The sequence below is a fragment of the Octopus bimaculoides genome, chromosome 2 (assembly GCF_046866305.1).
Source record: "Octopus bimaculoides isolate indiv1 chromosome 2, ASM4686630v1, whole genome shotgun sequence".
NCBI classification, from domain to species: Eukaryota; Metazoa; Mollusca; class Cephalopoda; order Octopoda; family Octopodidae; genus Octopus; species Octopus bimaculoides.
In genome coordinates this window covers 42066438-42085452 of record NC_142929.1, presented here as the reverse complement: position 1 = coordinate 42085452, position 19015 = coordinate 42066438, and the positions used below count along the sequence as shown (strand labels likewise).

General features: G+C 31.8%; 1 protein-coding gene across 3 annotated transcripts in view; it reads left to right on the top strand.

Moving 5' to 3' along the window:
* Positions 1 to 19015, top strand: part of LOC106880540 (uncharacterized) — a 45855-nt gene that overhangs the window by 12346 nt on the left and 14494 nt on the right. Inside the window, exons 3-6 of one of the 3 annotated variants that reach the window (XM_089344243.1) lie at positions 2635 to 2782; positions 4015 to 4088; positions 6563 to 6646; positions 13574 to 13666. The exons of 1 other annotated variant lie outside the window; for it this stretch is intronic. In XM_089344243.1, coding sequence (XP_089200369.1) covers positions 2635 to 2782; positions 4015 to 4088; positions 6563 to 6646; positions 13574 to 13666 — 399 coding nt within the window. The remainder of the gene's footprint in view (positions 1 to 2634; positions 2783 to 4014; positions 4089 to 6562; positions 6647 to 13573; positions 13667 to 19015) is intronic. One more of the 3 variants, XM_089344251.1, reaches the window with a different exon arrangement.

The window sequence follows — 19015 nt, the reverse complement described above, 5'->3', positions numbered from 1 at the left end:
GGATTATCCATATAAAATTTTCTAATGTTTTTGTGCTTTGTTTAAATTTATATATTTTTATTTGTAATTTGAATTATTTTTAGATGTTTGAAGGAATGGTTTGCCCTTATTTATTTTTCATTTGTAGAAATGTGGGGCTATTAAAACTATTAAACAAACCTGAAAATTATTTTGAACTTTTACATAAATCTATACAATTAAATTGATAATAACTGTTTTTCTCTCATCTGTATATTATAAATTTTTTGATAGTTGAAATGGCATGAAATATTCAGTAGTTTTTTCTTCTATTTCAAATAAATGACATATATTGAGTATACTTCATGATATATATAGAGTATACTTCATGTAAAAAACAAAAGATTCTAATATTCCTATAAATTTATTTTAATATTTAGTTTATCTTTTTGAGGTAATTTTTATATTTAAAATTTTTGAGAACATTTTGGAAAAAAAATGGTCATTTGCGTGCCCCAAGAAATAGATCTAATTTGAATGAGTGAAGAACATACTGGAATTTAGAACAGCTTCTGTTCGTTGGTATCATGTTACCCAGTACAATTTGTCTCCTGGTTGAGTGGTTGCTAACGTGACTGCACTTCTACACTCAGTTTACTGGATGAGGAAGTTGTGTGAGCATCCCAGCAGGATTTAAAATAAATCTCATCAAAGGGCAAGAGAAGCTCTCAGAAAAGCTAACAACCAACTAAATCTTTAAAAGAGATAGGTGCTACCGAATTATCTGACTGTTGCTTTGCACCTCTGACCTACTTGGGGCTATAAATTTTGGATGTGTTGAATAAAATTGAAATGATGATTTTTTTTTTGTGATAATTGATATTTCTAGCTTACTGCAGTAGAATTAAATATAGAGCATATTTGGAATGTCATAGTAAGAGAGCTAGCTGACATAAGTTGATTGTTAGAGGAAGTAGCCAAAATTTGGGCTTTAAAAAAAAGCTCTTAATTATTTAATGCCAATACAAATATTTAAATATACACTCAAATACTTGTTTCTTTCCTACTATGTTAATAGACAACTAGTTATTTAGAATTCTGTATATAATAATTTAAGGCTTTATATAGTATTAAATGGAATTTATCATTAGGATAAGATTTCTGGAGACATACAAATAAAGAAAATATTTTCTTCTTCCTTAAAACATTTTTATACTTCACTTTAAAAAAAATATTTTATATTTTTCAAAAATACTTATTGAAATAGCATTTCAAATACAAAGTTTGAATGCAGAAATTACCCAATTCTTTAAGAAGAAAGTTACATTTAAAAGTAATTTCATTTCAAAATCTATTCTACATTGGCTGTGAAATATTAGGACCCTTCCAGATAAATAGTTCTATTTGTGCCTTACCAGTTTTGCCAGAGATTATCTAAAAACATGTTGAATAAATAAACCTATTATTAACTATTCATTGTGGAAAGTTAATGTTAAACAAGTTCTAAAATATGTGTATCAAACTCTATATTGTATATATGTTAGTTCTTGCATACAAACCTCTTACGCACACACACACTTGCACACAATACTTAGTCAATTTCATTTTTTCTGTTTTTTAATATTCTAATTTTTTTTTTACATATAAAGTTTAATAAAATGTTATTTAAGGTAAGTTTTTCTAATGTCTGTTTACAAATAGTAATTTTCTAAAGATTATTATCAATCAACAAAATAGATATTTAAAAAAATATAAGAATCTTTTCAAACAGTTTAAAACAGTGTATTTTCAGTACATTATTTCAACTCGCTCACATTTTTAATGAAAGGAAAATTGCCCAGCTTTCATTTACTTTATTTTCATTTTTTATGACAATCTTGTGTCATTACATTTTTATGACACAATTTTCATTTCAAATAGAAACAGAGAGAGCCACAAACGCAACTCTCCTCCTTGCTTTCATTTTTATCAGTCTTTCCAAAATTATAGGTTTCCTCCTACTTTCATAGATTGCCTTTTCTCCTAATGATTGTGTTTATAAATGTGTATGTCTGAATATTAGAAATATGTAAGACTTGTATGTATGTGTTTGAACGTGTGTACATATGCATGCTTCAGATTTAATTCCTATCAAGTTGCTTTCATATTTTCAGTTGGTCTGAAAATATTGAATATCCAAAAAAAATGAAAGAATAAAAAAAATTATTTCCCAATATCCTTCCTTCTTCTGCTCATATCTCCAATAATTTCATTCTCAGTGATTCAACTCTGGCTGTTTCTTAAGTCAAAGATGTTACCAAGCAATGTAACATTGATTTTACCCACATTCAGATTGTTTTTTTCCAAATTTAAAAAATGCATTCATTGTTTCCATTGTTTCTGGTATGGAATATATTGAAGAAAAAAGAGAGAGAGAGAGAGAGAAGTTTAAAACAGCTCTCCTTTTGTTTTCAACTCATGACTGCATTTTTAAAATGCTATATCTCTCTGCTAGAGTTTCTCTGATTTGATAGCATTTCATCTTCAAATAAAAACTCCATCCTCTATTCATTGTTTTAGTGCAATGTGTTTTAACCTATCCACCATGTTCCCTTTCTATCTTTTTGTCTAATGGCTTATCTATGGCCGCTTTATTCAACCTTTTCTTAAGACGTTGGCCCCTTGTCATGGTTTCAGCGCTCCTCCAGAGGCAAAGACAGGATCATCCGCCCAAATGACAGGAGAAGGCCACAGGGAAGTACCCCTTCTACTAAAAAACGGGATCAACTCTACTCTCAAGGTCGTAAAGACCAATCTTCCAATAGAAGACAGCGTGATACTTCAGGTAAAGTAAATAAATGGTTTTTCCTGCTGGCGCCTGCATTGTTGGTCATTTTCCAATGAGCGGTCAGCTACAGATGAAATGTCACTAGCATGTTGTCTCCGCTGCTTCTCTACCTCTTTTTCTCCCACCCTATTACTATAATTCTCTCTTTCTTTCTCACTCTCTCACTCTGTTTTCTCTCTCTCTTTTTCTCTTCTGCATATCTCTTTGGCAAGTTTATTTTGGTCTGTTTACAGAGCATCCCACCCAATTTCCTATTGCTTCAAATGACACTCAGGAAGCAAAATGATTCAATTTCTGTATTTATTTCCTTCATTTTTCTTACAAGAGCATTTTATACTACCCAGATAATCATTGTCTTTCTACTACTAATTGGATGGAAGGTGGGACAACTTTTTCTTGTCAAAATAATGTAATTTTAAGGTCATCACAAACTGAATTCTGGAAAGAGATGAAAAGCCATGGTGATGGTGTATTATTTATGCTTCCTTCCCTCCATGTCTTTACCAACATCTGCCTCCTTACATTTTACTTAACTCATTTAAAGAAATTTTTTTCATAAATCTCTACCCAATTTTTTTTTTCACTTTTAATAGTTTTCTAGATTAAAATCTTCACTACATGTTTTCTTTTTTTTAATGCTTTGGATTTAATTTTTTCGTTTTATAGCCAAACTGTTGTCACCTGGGTTTTTTTTCTTTTACTAAGATCCATTCTTTATTAAGGTCTGGTAGTAAACACCTAATGACAGACATCAACACAACTCATTGTCTTTCTTTTTACTTCAGTTTTGTAACTTGGCTTCATGGTAACATCAAGTTTTCACCATTTAAAAAATTTCTTATATATATATATATATATATAGAAAAAATACAGTAAAAAAAGTTTCCTTTTTCACCTTTTCCATAGTATTTTAGTGTCCGTTCTAGTACACATGCTTGATAATGTTATCATTTCTCATCACCCCTTTGTCCATTTCTCATAACGTGGCAACTTGCAATTTTATATACACTCATGTACACACAATACACTCACTCACACACAATGCAATCACACACACAAGTATTTCCTATTAAGTTCTAAAATTTCTTTACAGATAAAACATAACCCTCTTCTTTCTAATTTTTATGCTTCTTATATATATAAAGAAGTATATACTGTGTTTTCTCCAAGGTTTGTATAGGTCAAAAGGCTTGATATTGCTTTGACAATACAACCATTGACATTTGCAGCTAAGAAAAAGATGGAAGATGATGATGAAGAAGAGGATGAGATGTATGATCCTGCCGAGCCAACTGATGATGAGGTATGTTTTTCTTTGTCTTATTTATAGGGGAGAGGGTTCTTAACTGGTGGGTGTCTAAACTCTTACAAAACATTTGACTTTATTAGAGATGATGCATAATTAAGTTTATCAAATCATCTTGCTGTGTTGAAAATATCTCTGTTCAATATCAAAGTATATTGCATAAAAGTTTGATATTTATGAATACTTATTGTTATTTAAAGCAAATACGTGAAGTGGTTAATCCTTAGACAATAACTAAACTTTTCCATTGATAATTTTGGTAACTGTGGTCTAAAATAATTTACTAAAGTTTTGTTTATGTACTCATATGAATAAAATTCTTAAATTATTCTCATCTAATAGATTTAGTTAAATACATATATATGAATTATTGGAAAAATATCTAACTCTTCAGATTATTTCATCAAATGTAATGCTTATTTATTCACATTGTTTGGAATTAGTCATGTATTATCTTGTAGCTTCAAGATTTTACTGAAGTGATTGTTTCTTTTTGGAATGACATAGGCTAGGTATGAGAGGCCAATTTGAACGTGAAACAGGTAGAATATTTGGGCTGGTTATGACCAGTTTAAATTCTAGAGGGTTAAGTAAAAATGAACTTGATAAGGATTGCTTTAAATATTGTAACTTCCCATTTGATGTGAACTGTTCTTAAAGAACTTAAATCCCTAAAATATATCATTTTATTTTACACAAATTCATCAGAAAGTGTTTTAACATTTCTTCTAATGCATTCATTGAAATAAATCCGTCAAGTAAAATCTTGAACCTGTTATATACTATATATAATAAATAGATATTTTTAAGTAATACTGATTTGCTGTTCCAAGAGCTGCTCTGTAAGGAATAGCTGCTAATAAACCAACCTTTCAATCAATGAACCATAACATCAAAATATAATTATACAAGCATGCCTTCAATTTGTATAAGTGAGAAGGATAAATTTATGAGTTCAATGCATTGCTCAGCCCTAACCTCTTTATGTATATATTTTGTTGTGAGAGGAAGAGAGACTACCTATTGTCCTTGGTGAGATTAATGCAGTTGATATTCACTTTGAATTCCATTAAGTCAGTGCTATTGGTAAAAAACATGAGCAAGAAGGAATCTCTGGAAGCTGCATTTCTGAGGAGGAAAGATTGAGAAAAAAAGTGTCTGGCATGGGGGTTTGGTGTGAGAGTGGTGAGACAATTGGAATGACTGGTGGAAGAGAGGCGCTTTATCTCTAAGAAGTTGAAACATCGTTAAACATTAATTTGTCCATGCTGGCATGGGTTGGACAGTTCAACAGGAATCAACAAACCAGAGGACTTTGCCAAACAACAATGTTCATTTTGGCAAGGTTACTGTAGTTATATGTCCTTCCTAACATCAATTACTTTACAGAGTGTACTGGGGTTTTTTTTGTTTTTGTTTTGAGGGGGCACCAGCACTAATGGGTTTACCAAGTAACTTGCAAAATAGGACCACCACTCAACTGATTTGGGGTGTAGTACTGAAGGTCAAAAGGTTGCAGTATGAGAGACGGATGTGAACAGGTGTCTTGCTGAATAGGACATACATGGCTTCACCAGCTGGAAAAGGAGAGAGGTGGTGGGGATGTATCCTTAAGGTACAAGGTGAATATAAAGAGAGAACAGGAATAGAAGAGCAGAAAGGTTAGATATCTTTGATCTTGTGGTTGTGGAGTTGTTGTAAATCTTCAGCAATCAGTTTTTTTTTGTTTCATGTGGTCATGAATCTTGGGTAGTGGCTGAAAGGGTGTGAAGAAATACAGGCAACTAAAATGGGGTACCTCCAAAGAGTCATTTGAATAATATTGCTTGCTAAGGTGTGCAGCAAGTTGCTCCTGGTCAAGCCACTACTTCACATTGAGACATTAGAGCTTGTGGTTAGAGTGTTGACAGAAACAAACACAGGACAGACTTTATAGGCCAAACCAACCAGCAGGAAACCTAGTAGCAGACCACAAGCAATATGGTTGGATAATATCCATAACCTTCGTTGGTTTTGCTTGGGGATCCAAATGGAACATATACTGACAGGACCCTATGGAGAGTGTGCCCATGCGTGTCTGTGATTCTTACGGAAATGGTTGGCTTTGGAAAATGGAACTAGGAGTGAGGCTTGCTATTTGTTCAGTCAGGCAAACTGGTCCAAGCATAGATTGGAGCATAACAGAGTGACATAATTAATCTATTCTATTTGTAGTACTTTATATATATGTATAAAAGTGTTTCCATTACACACACACACACACACACACACACACACACATATATATATATATATGAGAGAGAGATACTGATGTTTTTAAATGTATGATTCCAAACCTTTGACTATTAAATAAATTTTTCAATAAGATACATTCTTTTCATTCAAGTTCCATTCATGTAAGCTGCACCTAATCACACTTTCTTTATTTAACATTAAAATAATTTATCCATGGTCTGCTTTTGTTTTAACAGATACAATCCACTGAACACAGTAATGGTGGTTTAACAGTAACTGTTGATGGCAGTAGACGTTCGGTTACTGAAGACACTGCTAAGGTAACTACAATTTAAATTTAATATCATGAATAATCACTTTAAAAAGTAGTTTTTCATTTAATTTGCTAAAATTTCAACTTTTTTTTTTTTTTTTTTTGGTATTAATGGTAATTTGATCTTATAACATGCTGGGTAATAACTAAATGTTTTGTTACAAGCTCTCAGTCCATATCGCTTTTATACTTAAAATTTAAATCCTAGAAAATATAATTAGCATTCTAGTTAACATTTTGTTAGAATTTTACTATCTAACTTATACTGAAGCAGTCATGCTCAATGCATTATCTAAGCCAATTTTTGCTTCTCTTCTAAAAAGCTTGCATAAAAATCTACAATTATGCTAAGTTTCTTATTCATTAGGTTTGTTGGGGAATCTTTTTTACCCTTTTTTTTTTTAAAGTTTAGAAATATTTTTGCTCTTTAGTAAAATTGTTTGAAGTTGTAATTCTTTGATCTATCACTGTGCTGGAATTTGTTTCCATCAGGATATTTTTGGGTAAAACTATATTTATGTATCCTGTAGGCTAACTTTCAAATATTTCAAGAATCTGTTTCCTTTTTTTTTTCTACTTAGAATATTTAGGATAGCAAACCTGTCAACACCTTAAATCAAGTATCCTTATAGTTTATCTTTATTCTGAAAGTAATGACTTTTGAGAATAACTCTAATCTTCTGTTTTTGTTTGGGCAACCTTTTTATTTTTTATTTCTTAGTTTTCTTTATTATTTAAAATATTTTTTTTTTTTTTTTTTGTAAAGGTCTTGGCATCGTGTTAAACAGTTGGTTACTGACTTCTCAGTTGTCCAGTAACTGCTGAGTCTGCTAAGTTATAGCAAAATTTGTAAAATAATTTTGTGTACTTTCTGAAAAGGTCTCTCTTGAAATATTATTATCATAGCTCATCTCTTCCCACACTATATAGCTTTATCTTTTCTTATTTTACTAATTTTGTTTTGTATATCTGTTTATTTAGTTATATTTTCCAAAGCAGACAGTCATTAGTTACCTCTTTTTTTTCTTAAAGATTGTAGAATCTTGGATGTATGATAATGTAGATTTACAGTGCATTTTGCTTGTGGCCTTTTCTTTGCATGAAAAACTGAGGGTTGGTTAGTGTATTTTAAGCCTGTTCATCTTACTGGATCTGTGCACAAATCTATATTATTAGTTTGGAGGCAAAATAAAAACTGATTAGTATTCTTTTATTGGTTCCAGTCATTTGACAGTGGTCATATTGGCGTATTATTTTCTACAGTAGAGTTGGTTATATTGACTACATACTTATTTCATTAGCCTTGGGAGGATGAGAGGGAAAATTAATCAGTGTTATTAGCACAAGGTATTTTGTTCATGCTATCCACTACCAACGTAACTGGATTAAAAATAAAAGTTTAGATTGTTTGAATAACAACAATCATTAATAGAAATAAAACAACACTATTTATTGTAAACAAAAGAAATTTTATTTCTATATTAGCTGTGCTAAATAACTTATATAGGCTCTCAATTGATATGTAAAAATTTACTCTTTCTTGTTTAGTGTATAAGTATATTCAACCAACAATGATTACTTTAAATGTGATAAAACAATGTAAACAAATTCCTTCAATACTGATCCATCATTTTAGTTTGGCTCATTCCTAAGTACATCTATGTCCTCTACCACTCGTCAAACTCTTTCAGCCATCATCACTTTCACCATATCTGCATCAGAGACATGTATCTTCCCTCACCTTTCTCAGAATTGTCCTTTATGACTTCAATGCTCACAAGTCATTTACTCTCACTCACATCCCATGCTGATGCTGGTTATACAAAAACTGAATTCCTTTGTAATCTTCAGCTCTTTACATCAACTAGTTTCATGTTTCATCCCCCACACTCATTTCTGACTAAGAAACAGACACTCCAAATATCTTTGGTTTGTTTTTCACCTTCAAACTGAACTTCTACCAAACCATCACCATCAAGTCTTCTGACAACTACTGTGGAACTTCGTTGTTTGGCTGGTGGGAATGTCACCAATTCTACATTGATGCTTCTGGCAGCTCAGGTGCTTTGCTTTTAAACCATCAAAAAAAGTTAGGCTGGTGATTGATCCTTTTAGGTATATCTCTACATTTCACAGACAACCATGACTCATAGCCTCAATTCTCACAAGTGGCTTGCCCACAATTGCACTGCAGCAGTTCAGATAAAGATGCACTTGCAATGCTTTGTGAAAATCCTTCATCCCTACATAAAGGTTGGCTATAATACTGCACTGAACTTCTATAAGGCTATCATCCAAAATGGAACGTTTGTCTTTGTGCATCACACAGTCTGTATATACTCTCTTGTTTCCCAAACAGCTACTGGTTTTTTTTCCTGTTTCCTTATTAAAAGGATTTGTATTCAATTTGTAAAACCCTCCTCTACTCTGTTTCTCAACAATAATGGTTTTGCAAGCAGTAATTCTTTGGAAAAAGTCTCCATATTCTTGCTTAGTTTACATCCAACTCTACATTCCACATTACTCAAAAATTATTGTTTCCCACTTCACCAGGCTCACATCACAGCACATAGATGTTTCAAACTAATAAGGCCAGCAGCCTGATACTGTCTCTTTCATTACCCTCAAACAATGCCCGCACCAAAGAGTTAAGCTGGCTTCTATTCTTGCAGAACTTTTCAATCTGTCTTTGTACAGGAATCTATCATGACCTGTGGAAACCTACAACAATGTGCTCCTTTAACTGAAGGCTAACTCCTCTGACCTCTCCTACTATTGTTCTATTGCTCTTACTGCTTTGTTGATATATCTGTTGATAAAGAGTTACATGCATATACTTTAGAGATGAAAATTTATTGGACTGCATATTATTTTAAGTTGGCTTCCCTCCTTTTTTTTCCAATGAAATCAATGTCAAAACTTATACTAAATAGTTAGCTATGTGGTCAGTTCCCTTTGTTGTGACTGGTACAAATCAATAAAAGAATATACATTTGCTAACATTGTTTGCTCTGCACATTTGCATTATCATGAAAGTAATAACTTATTAAGCGCTGATGATATACATAATAGATTTTATTATTAACTAAAACTAAGTATATTTATCAAAACTGAATGCTTTTTATTTATTTTTTTGGCAGGGAAATTTCTGTTTCCTGAGTTTGTATATCCAGTACTGGATAGATAGATTATTTTGAATATAGATACTTAGAATTCATATTTTTTTCAAAAAGGGAAATAAATGAGGATTAGTACATAATGTTAAATGTAAAGTCAGATTATTTTCTGCTTGTTTATTCTCTTAATGTTCTCTTTTTCTCTGTGATGTCATGGTCCAGATTATCATGAGCTTGTTTATTATATCTAATTTTGTTTTCTCTGAAGCTTCACTTGTTCAACTCTGATCATATTTCATTATTTATGTATAAGAAGGGGGAAGAAATGCTGTAGAGTCATTACTCAAGTGTTTATTCAAAGTCTCGTTATTTTTTATAAAACACAAAATATCAAAATGCTGTAGTTTATAATAAAATTAACAGCTCTGCTTGATGTACTTGATTTTCTTGCATAAAAATTAACAGATTTTGAAAATATTCATTTTACTGCCATGATTTTCATTTTAGAACAGTTTACATGAATTTCAATTTTCATTACATTGAAGTATATATTAGTTTTCTTCAGAGATGCATATTTGTACTTTACTGTGCATATATATATATATATATATATATATATATACATATATCTTTTTTTTCTTTCTTTTTTTTTTTTAAATAAATTTTGTGTCCAGTCTTGTTTACACTAAGGCTGCTGTGTGTTAAAGCTTTTGCAACCTTTCTGTTCTGGTTTTGCTTTTAATGGATTTTTTTCTATTCCAATTATCAAAAAAGCATATTTTTGCACATAAATCAAAAACTGTTATTTTTTATGAAGCTTGAGCATTTGATACCCAAGATTATATATTTCATTTCTCTTGTCTTCCCTTTATTCACCACAAATCTTTCTCACACATCTGTTCAAATATTGATAGCAAATACACATAGACAAGAGAGTGTATTGTCTGCATCATCATAACTGATATGTCCATTTTCCCATGCTTGCATGGGTTGAGCAGAATATGTTGAGGCAGATTTTCTTCAGCCAGACTCTCCCTGTCACCAACCTTTTCTTGTTTTCAAGTAAGGTACCCGATGGCCAGGCACATTTTTCATGAAAGATTGGAAATAAGGGTCACTGTTTGCTTGATAGTAACCTTCATTTACAACCATATCATAAAATCAAGGCAAGGAGACAGTAACGCACACACACACACACACACACACTTATATAATTTAGGCATAAATGGCATCAGATGTGGTTATGTGATGGGGTATGGTCATGTGATGTAGATGGATGAGGATAGCTGAATACAGTGTCATTCACTAAATGTGGAAGAGGAAGATGTGGGACAAAGTGGTGAAGACTGACCTCAGGATGTTGATCCTCTCAGAAGAAATGATGGTAACTGAGATGCATGGTGATATGCTGTGCTTGAGAAGACTCATCCATCTCAGCAGAATTGAGATTCTGTCAAAGCCTTCCCTCAACTCATCTTCTAACATTCATTCATGTTACCCTATTTCCTTCACACCCTTCTCTGTTGAACTGATATTTTCTGTGTTCAACTCATTTCCTATCTCTAATCTTCTGTCACATTATTTTTTACTCAGCGCATTTACCTACATATCCATTTTTTCTGTTCTTTTATCCTGTTCTGTCTCATATTCACTTTGTACCCGGACCACACATCTCTCTCTCAAATGCAAGCCATGTATTCACCTCTTCAGCAAGACACCTGCGCTTTGACCTTGTATCACAGTTTCTTATCCCTCTATTCTATATCCCACTCAGTTGAAGGTCTTATCATGTGGATATTTGGCGACCTCACCAGTGCTGAAAAGCACTCAGTACACTCTTAAGTGGTTGGCATTAGGAAGGACATCCAGCTGTTGAAACCACACCAAAGCAGACATAAAATCTTGTGGAGCCTTCCGGCTTGTCCTTCGTCAGACCATCCAACCCATGCCAGCATGGAAAAAGACTTGTTAAAGGACAATGACGACATATATATATATATATATATATATATATCATCATCTCCATCATCATTTAACGTCTGTTGTCCATACTGGAAGGCTGCACCAGACACCAATACACACACACACACACACACACACACACACACACACAATGGGCTTCTTTCAGTGTCTATGTACCAAATCTACTCATAAGGCTTTGGTCAGTCTAGGGCTAAATCTGAAATTATGTAGTTAGGAAAACAGACTTCCTGTGTCTCTATATATGTATTTTCATCATGGTAGCCCTCAACTTTTTTCATTTATGTGGTTTATAACCCAATATTCTACACACTATCATCTATAGCTTTATCTGCTTTGACTTCCACTATGTGATTCTTATATCTTTTTGTCTAATGTGAAAATTTGTTCTCCATGGCAAACTGCAGCGAAAAGACCTTTACAAGTTCAGATACGTCCCAAATGTTTCTGAACTCATCTAAAATCTATTTCCCATTACTGCTTTGTGCAACAACTTATATGAAAGTATCATTTCTATTTTACATGTTCCTTGTATATTCAATGTTTTTATAATGTGTAAGCCACAATATATTTTATGGCCTTTATTATTAGTATCTCTGAAAACATGGAAATACATTCTCTATGTTTTTTTCTTAGCAAAAATGCTTAATTGAAAATTATTTCTTCACAAATTGAACATGAGAAAGGGCAGTTTATGTAAAGTAACATGAATCATAACTGAGAATCTAATGAAAAATATATTTTCTAGTCAATATTTGTAAAGCTTTTGTAAATCATATATTTTTTGAAGGCTTAGAGACTTGATAAATACTTCATAATATTCTTTTACTTTTATACAGTTTACATATTGCTTAGTATAAAGTCATACTTTTTCCACTTAACATTTTGAATTCTGATATATTGCTAAAATTCAATATTAAATGGCAAATTAATTATCAGATACTTATTTTGCAAAATAAGTATATTTATATGGCCTGGACCCATCTTGTTTTGCATGTCATCCATTTGTACATAAAACCTTTCTTTAATATCATTTTGAAATTAAGTTAACATCATTGATTTTATACCACACCTAAATTTTTGAACATAAACAAGTCTTTCAAAAGTTTCTGCAAATAATTAACAGTTGCAATTTTCTCAATTCACAAGTGACCATTTCACTCACATATTGCATGTTAATTGTATATTAGCCTCTCAATCAGTAAATGCTCCACTCCTCTTCACTCAAACTAATTTTTGTTGTTCTCTAAGAAATTGTTCTCAACTGCTTGGGTTTTAAAGATATAGAAGCATTAACTATTCACCAGTTAGATGCATTTCTATAGTAGACATTTAGGCACCATCACACAATGTCAAGTGCTTTTTTTTTATAGTTTTTTTTTCCAAGATTTAGAAATAAAATTTCCTTTTATGATTTACCAACCAAAATTGTCTAACCAAATACTTAACTTATGTAGACAAAATCCAAAAATCAAATACATTAATTCAATGTGCCAAAGTCAGTCTTTCAAGCCTTGATTTGTATAGATCTACAATTAATCTTATTACTTTGGGATTGAAAGGTGCTCATATTTAATTTAGGAAAATTGGTTTGGATACTGTTATTAGATATGCATTTTTATTATTTTAAATGCTGTTTATTTGAATGTTATTCTTGCCACACCATCTCTGAAAATTCCCTTTTGATGCTTGTTTGAGTATTATTTGCTGTTTGCAATTTTACTGGCTATATTTACAGAAATGTAGGATAGGGTTAGAAGGTATCTCATGTAGTAAAAAAAAAAAAAAACCTTTCTTTCTCTTTACACATCAATTGTTTACATACTTTTATTTTCCAGGACTCTGGTAGTGATGGTGAGAAAGCTGATAGTTCTGACAAAAAGTCTCAGTATTTCTGTCATGCCTGCATTGTGGAATGTTATAACAACAAGGTAGCTAATATTATTCATTACTACCATTGGTTAGAAATGCACACACAGAAAAAAAAAACCCCTACTTTCTCATCCATTTTATGACTGGGAATTTTTCACCACTCACGACATAGTTCATTGAAATTTGTTTCAAATTAAGTAAACTACTTCCTCTACTTCTCCAAGTTATCTCTGTTTCTGCATATATTATACTTAGGTGTACTTAATTATAAATATTTCCTTTTGCATTTTGAATTTATTCCTTGTTCTTTTAGGTTTTGGCTATGCTCCGTTTTGTTTTTGTTGTTGTGTAACCCTTGGTCAACCCTGATTGAGCAGACCTATGATCAAAGGCATTCCAGCCGTGACCATCCCATTTTTTTCCTATGTGCAGGGAACCTAGAACCACTTATCCAACGTGTCTCTTTTTAAGATGGCAGGGCGTGATTTGAAAGAGGTTTGGCTGCTGTTTCTAGCAGGTCAAACAACCACATTGAGGTTCCCTTGTTGGCTTGTGCTCTATTTTGTGAATTCTTTGGTACATTAACTGTTTTAGTAAAAGCCACTATCCATTCTTTCCTTCATTTATAAAACCATTTTACTTCAATTTCTTTAAACATGGATATTTATACATGCATGCTTTTATCATTTTAATATCCTTTCAATGTCTCTGTTTAATTCTTTCTTACAATATCTGTTTTCTTGTATTATACTTTTCTCTCAAAGCTTTTGAACTGCAGATATGATGGTTATCAATGTTCTAATACTTGCTCTTATAACAAATTTACTCACAAGAAAGAATTTTTCTGCCTAACTTGTATAGTGAAAAAAAATTAGAACCCTTCTAAAACAATCATTTATGTCTGCCACATATGTTGAAAAGGAAAGAAAAATGTTTTATTGATTTTCTTTTCTTTATCTTTGAGGCTGCTTGAGTGCAATTTTCTTCAGTTGTATATATTTTCAGTAAAATAAGGCTTTTATTACATAATTAATCTAGTTTTGTTACTTACTGACAGCCTGCTTCACACATTTTTAATTCTCTGCATTTATCAGACAGTAATCCTTTGGCTGTAAAGAATTGAATTTTTGCAACATATTTCTTTTGTTTAGCCAGACATAATTTCACCTTCAAGTTCTATACCATTTAGAAGATATTACTATGCATATATCTACTGCACACATAGACATTTTTTTTTTGTGTCTATATTTTATACACAAAATAAATATTTGTTTATTTTTTGTGTATATAATGTCTGTGTTTATGTGTGCTAGGTATATTATCTCATGTAAATAATATAGTCTTGTACATGTGTGTAGTGCATATTGCAGATGTGTGTGTAAGCATATATTACTTGTATGCGTGTGCATGTGTAATGTGTATTATACGTACATATTAATCTGTTTGTGCAGTGTGTATTTCTCTTTTGTATATATTCTTTGTAATTATATTGTTTTTATGTACACATGTGTATGCATGTAGTGTATATTGCCTGCAAGTGATTCTGTCTTCAAACAATATGTGAATAGCCTGTGTTTGTGTGTGTGTGTTTTACAAATATTGACTGTACATACATGTGTACATGTGCAGTATCTATATTGCCACCTGTACTTAAGTGGAAGTGTGTGATGTATATTTTGTGTAAGTACATGTGTTTGTGATGTATATTGTTTATATAATTTGATTAAGTTGTAAGTCATGTATACCTTTCACTATACGCACATTTGTGTGTGCTTTTATTAACTGTGTATTCATGTGCTGTATATAGATTGTATGCATGTGCGTGTTTGTGCATTGTATATTGTTTATACTTGTGTGTATGTGATGTGTGTATTTGTGTTTAGGCTTAATAAATTTTCCAGTATTTCCAATTGTTTTGTAATATACTTTAAAAGTATATTGCAAAACAATTAAAAGTAAGTATTGGTGAAGACACAGTTATAACATCATAAAGAAGAAGGTATTATAATAATGCTTATAATGCTTTGAGAGTTCTCTGGTCTTCCATATTTTCAAAAGCTTAGGCATTATAATGTTTCTTTTACAAACGAAATGTGTCCTATGAAGATTCTTGGTCAGTGACTCTTGAAGATTTATCCCTCTAATTCAGTTTCTCTCTTTCTATGATCCATTGACATTTGCAACCACAGAAATATCTGAGATAGACTATTTGGATAATCTTAGAATGTCAGTTGATCTGAAAACATTTCCTTGGTTTTCCTTCAATCCTCTCTCCTTGTACAGTTTATGATTGCTATTGAAAAGTGATTACTCTTACAAAATAGTGACAGTGAGTTTATACAAAGAAGTTTTTGCATAACGGATATAAATACATCTTTGCTTTATGGTTTGTATTGTGTTTGTTGTTAAAGTTTTTATGGTTTGTATTAAACTACTAATATGCTCTGCATCCCCTACATAAATTATTTTCATAATCACCTTCATTTAGCATCTGCATTTTCAATCTTGCATGGGTCAGACAGAATTTATTGAGGTACATTTTTCTATGTCCAAATGCCCTTCCTGTCACCACCTCTCACCTGTAATCAACCAAGATAATATTCTCCACTGGCCAGACATGTTTTTCACAGAAGACTGGAAATGAACAACACCACTTGTAGGATGGTGATGCTCATTTACAACCATGGTGTCAAGACAAAAGTACACACAAGCATATTCATATATATGTATATTTTATTAATGGTCAGAGGAAGGGAGGCAGCATTCATGACCATGGGAGACTGGACTGATGAGATAAATTAAAAAATATTCAGCTTAAAATTTCTAATTCTTGAGAAAATTATTGTTACAAAGCCTGTTTGTCTTAGCTTTCTTGACTGACAACAGGTTTTGTTAATACTCTCAACTACAGAAAGAGGAACACTTCATTCAGTGTAGCACAGAGGAATGAATGAGAAAGAAAACGATAGTATAAGATATACCTAACAAATTACTGTCCAGTCATATGATCTCTGAAGGTCTTTGTTCTACTTGGATTGCTTTTGCAAAGATTTGAGGACGTCTTGCATTCTTCATACTGTTATAATTTTACTGGATATTTGGTTTTACTTGTGTCACACTATAAGCAGTATCTATGCTTTTTTTATCTTCAAAAAATATGAAGACCTCACAGAAGTTTGACAGAAAAGTAACTCTTTTTGAATGCATTTGATCTTTACACCCTTTTTGACATCCCATGAAAGTTTTGTAGCTTTGGAAGAAAGTGACCACCATATTTTACCTTCTGACTCAAGGTTGTTTGTATATTATAACATCATCTGGTCTGCATTTTTTGAATAGTCAAGATAAGGTACTTGTTGGGTATTTGTACCCAACAATTGTTCTATCTATTGGTTTATTTTGCTTTTCTGTTTGTAGAAGTGCATTGCTTTACGATATGTTTCCTGATAATTTCAGACAGTTTTGCTACTTTCTATCTTGTAGTTGGAGATAAGCTCAGAAAGTAATGTCTTAGAGATCTCTCTTAGCGATGTCTTTTTTTCTTATCCAATCTACTAAAGCTAACTACTTTAATATGTGTATTAAGAAATTAGAAACTATTTGAAGCTAAATAAAGTAAAATGTTACAAAGAATTCAGCTATTAAAATTTGTTTTATTTAAAGATGATTAAAAGATGATAATACACATTTGTTGGATAAAAATTGATTTGTTTGTAAATTTCTCTTGTATCATAAGAATTCAAGAACAGCTTCAAACATCAATTTTCGTACTTAAAATTAAATTAGTGCTTAAAATATTTCATTTTGTAACTGAAGCTTCTTGCCACTGGAAATTTGGAAAGTACAAATATACAAGTTTTGTTTACAACTCTTGAAGTTTTACTTGTGCCCTGCCATGTAGTTTACATGTGTGTGAAGTAAGATATCTGAACCCTTTCAATACCACTGAGCCAGAAATCACTTGTGCTTCTGTGATATAAACTCTTTCATTTTAAGGTGATCATGTTTAAATAAAAACTTTCCATGATAATTATATGTAAGAACCTTGAATTACTTGAAACATCATCATAATTTTCAAGTTCGTTTATCCATGCTGTCATGAGCTGGAGTGAACTTTTTGCGAGTTATTTATGACTGGATGTCCCTCTTAATGTTAATTGCTTTAACCCTTTAGCATTTAAACTGGTCATATCTGGCTCAAATATTCTACCTGTTTTATGGTCAAATTGGCCAGATCCTGCCTCTCACCTACCCTACAATGTCATTCTAAAAATAAACATTTGCATCATCAAAATTTTGAAGCTATGAAATGATGAATGATTAAGTCAAAACAATCTGAATAAATGGGCCTTACATTTGACAGTAATCTGAATGCTAAAGGGTTGAGTCACCTCTTGTTACATGCAGGAATACACAGTCCCTATTCCAAAAACTGGGATGTACATGTTTAGAACACCAGCTTAATAATGTGAAGGTTATTTACTCACTCCTTGCATATATTTGATTATTTTCAATCTAAATTAAAAACAAGTAGGCTTTTATTTCATTAGTAGTATACTCGCGAAAGGGTTATTGTGCTTCAAAAAAATTATCTTCATGGTGCATTCTGTAAAAGAAAGTGAATTTCTTCAATTTTACTAATCAGTATGGCTTAAGTTTTCTTGTGATTCTTTATAATGCAACAAAATAGTATGCAAAGTAGGAGCTTGTCAAGTATCTGTAAAAATAGAAGATAAAGACATAAGTGGTTGTTGGTCTTTTATTGTTGACTGAAAAATGATTTGTTTATGATTTTAAAACTTTTAATTGATTCAAACTCATTCATCATTATGACTTATCAGTTAGATTGAGTATGGAAGTGTAAATTACTTCAATCATATCATGGACTCAGTCACTGACTGTTACTCATGTTTGGAGGAAGAGTGTAAATGGCAGATTGCCTAAGAAATCTTCTATATTCACATTTTAAAACTGCATAAGATCAATTTTGATACAATTAGTATTGAAATGTAAAAAAAAGTTGGGTGCAGGAACGACTGTATGTTAAGTTATAGCTTCAAAGCTATATCATTCCACATTCTGTTACTGGTTTTACTCTCAAAATGGTTCTGTCCACCTAAACTGTAAATTAGTACTGAGTTCTTGTATTCCTATAGGAGAAAACTGAACTTCAGAGGGTGGCAATGGCAAACCAACTTTCTAATGTACTAGGAGAGTTTTGTGGGTATGGTTCCATTGGGCCACCAGAAATTAGATTTGACTTGACTGTTTTGCAGTTGTAAACTTAAATGACTAATTCCATAAAAATCTCACCTCATCTTTGTGATATGCATCATCAATATATTTCCATTCTGTACTTATTTTGAGTCTTTATTTCTTCCATTTTTGAGATGAAATAGGTATATCTA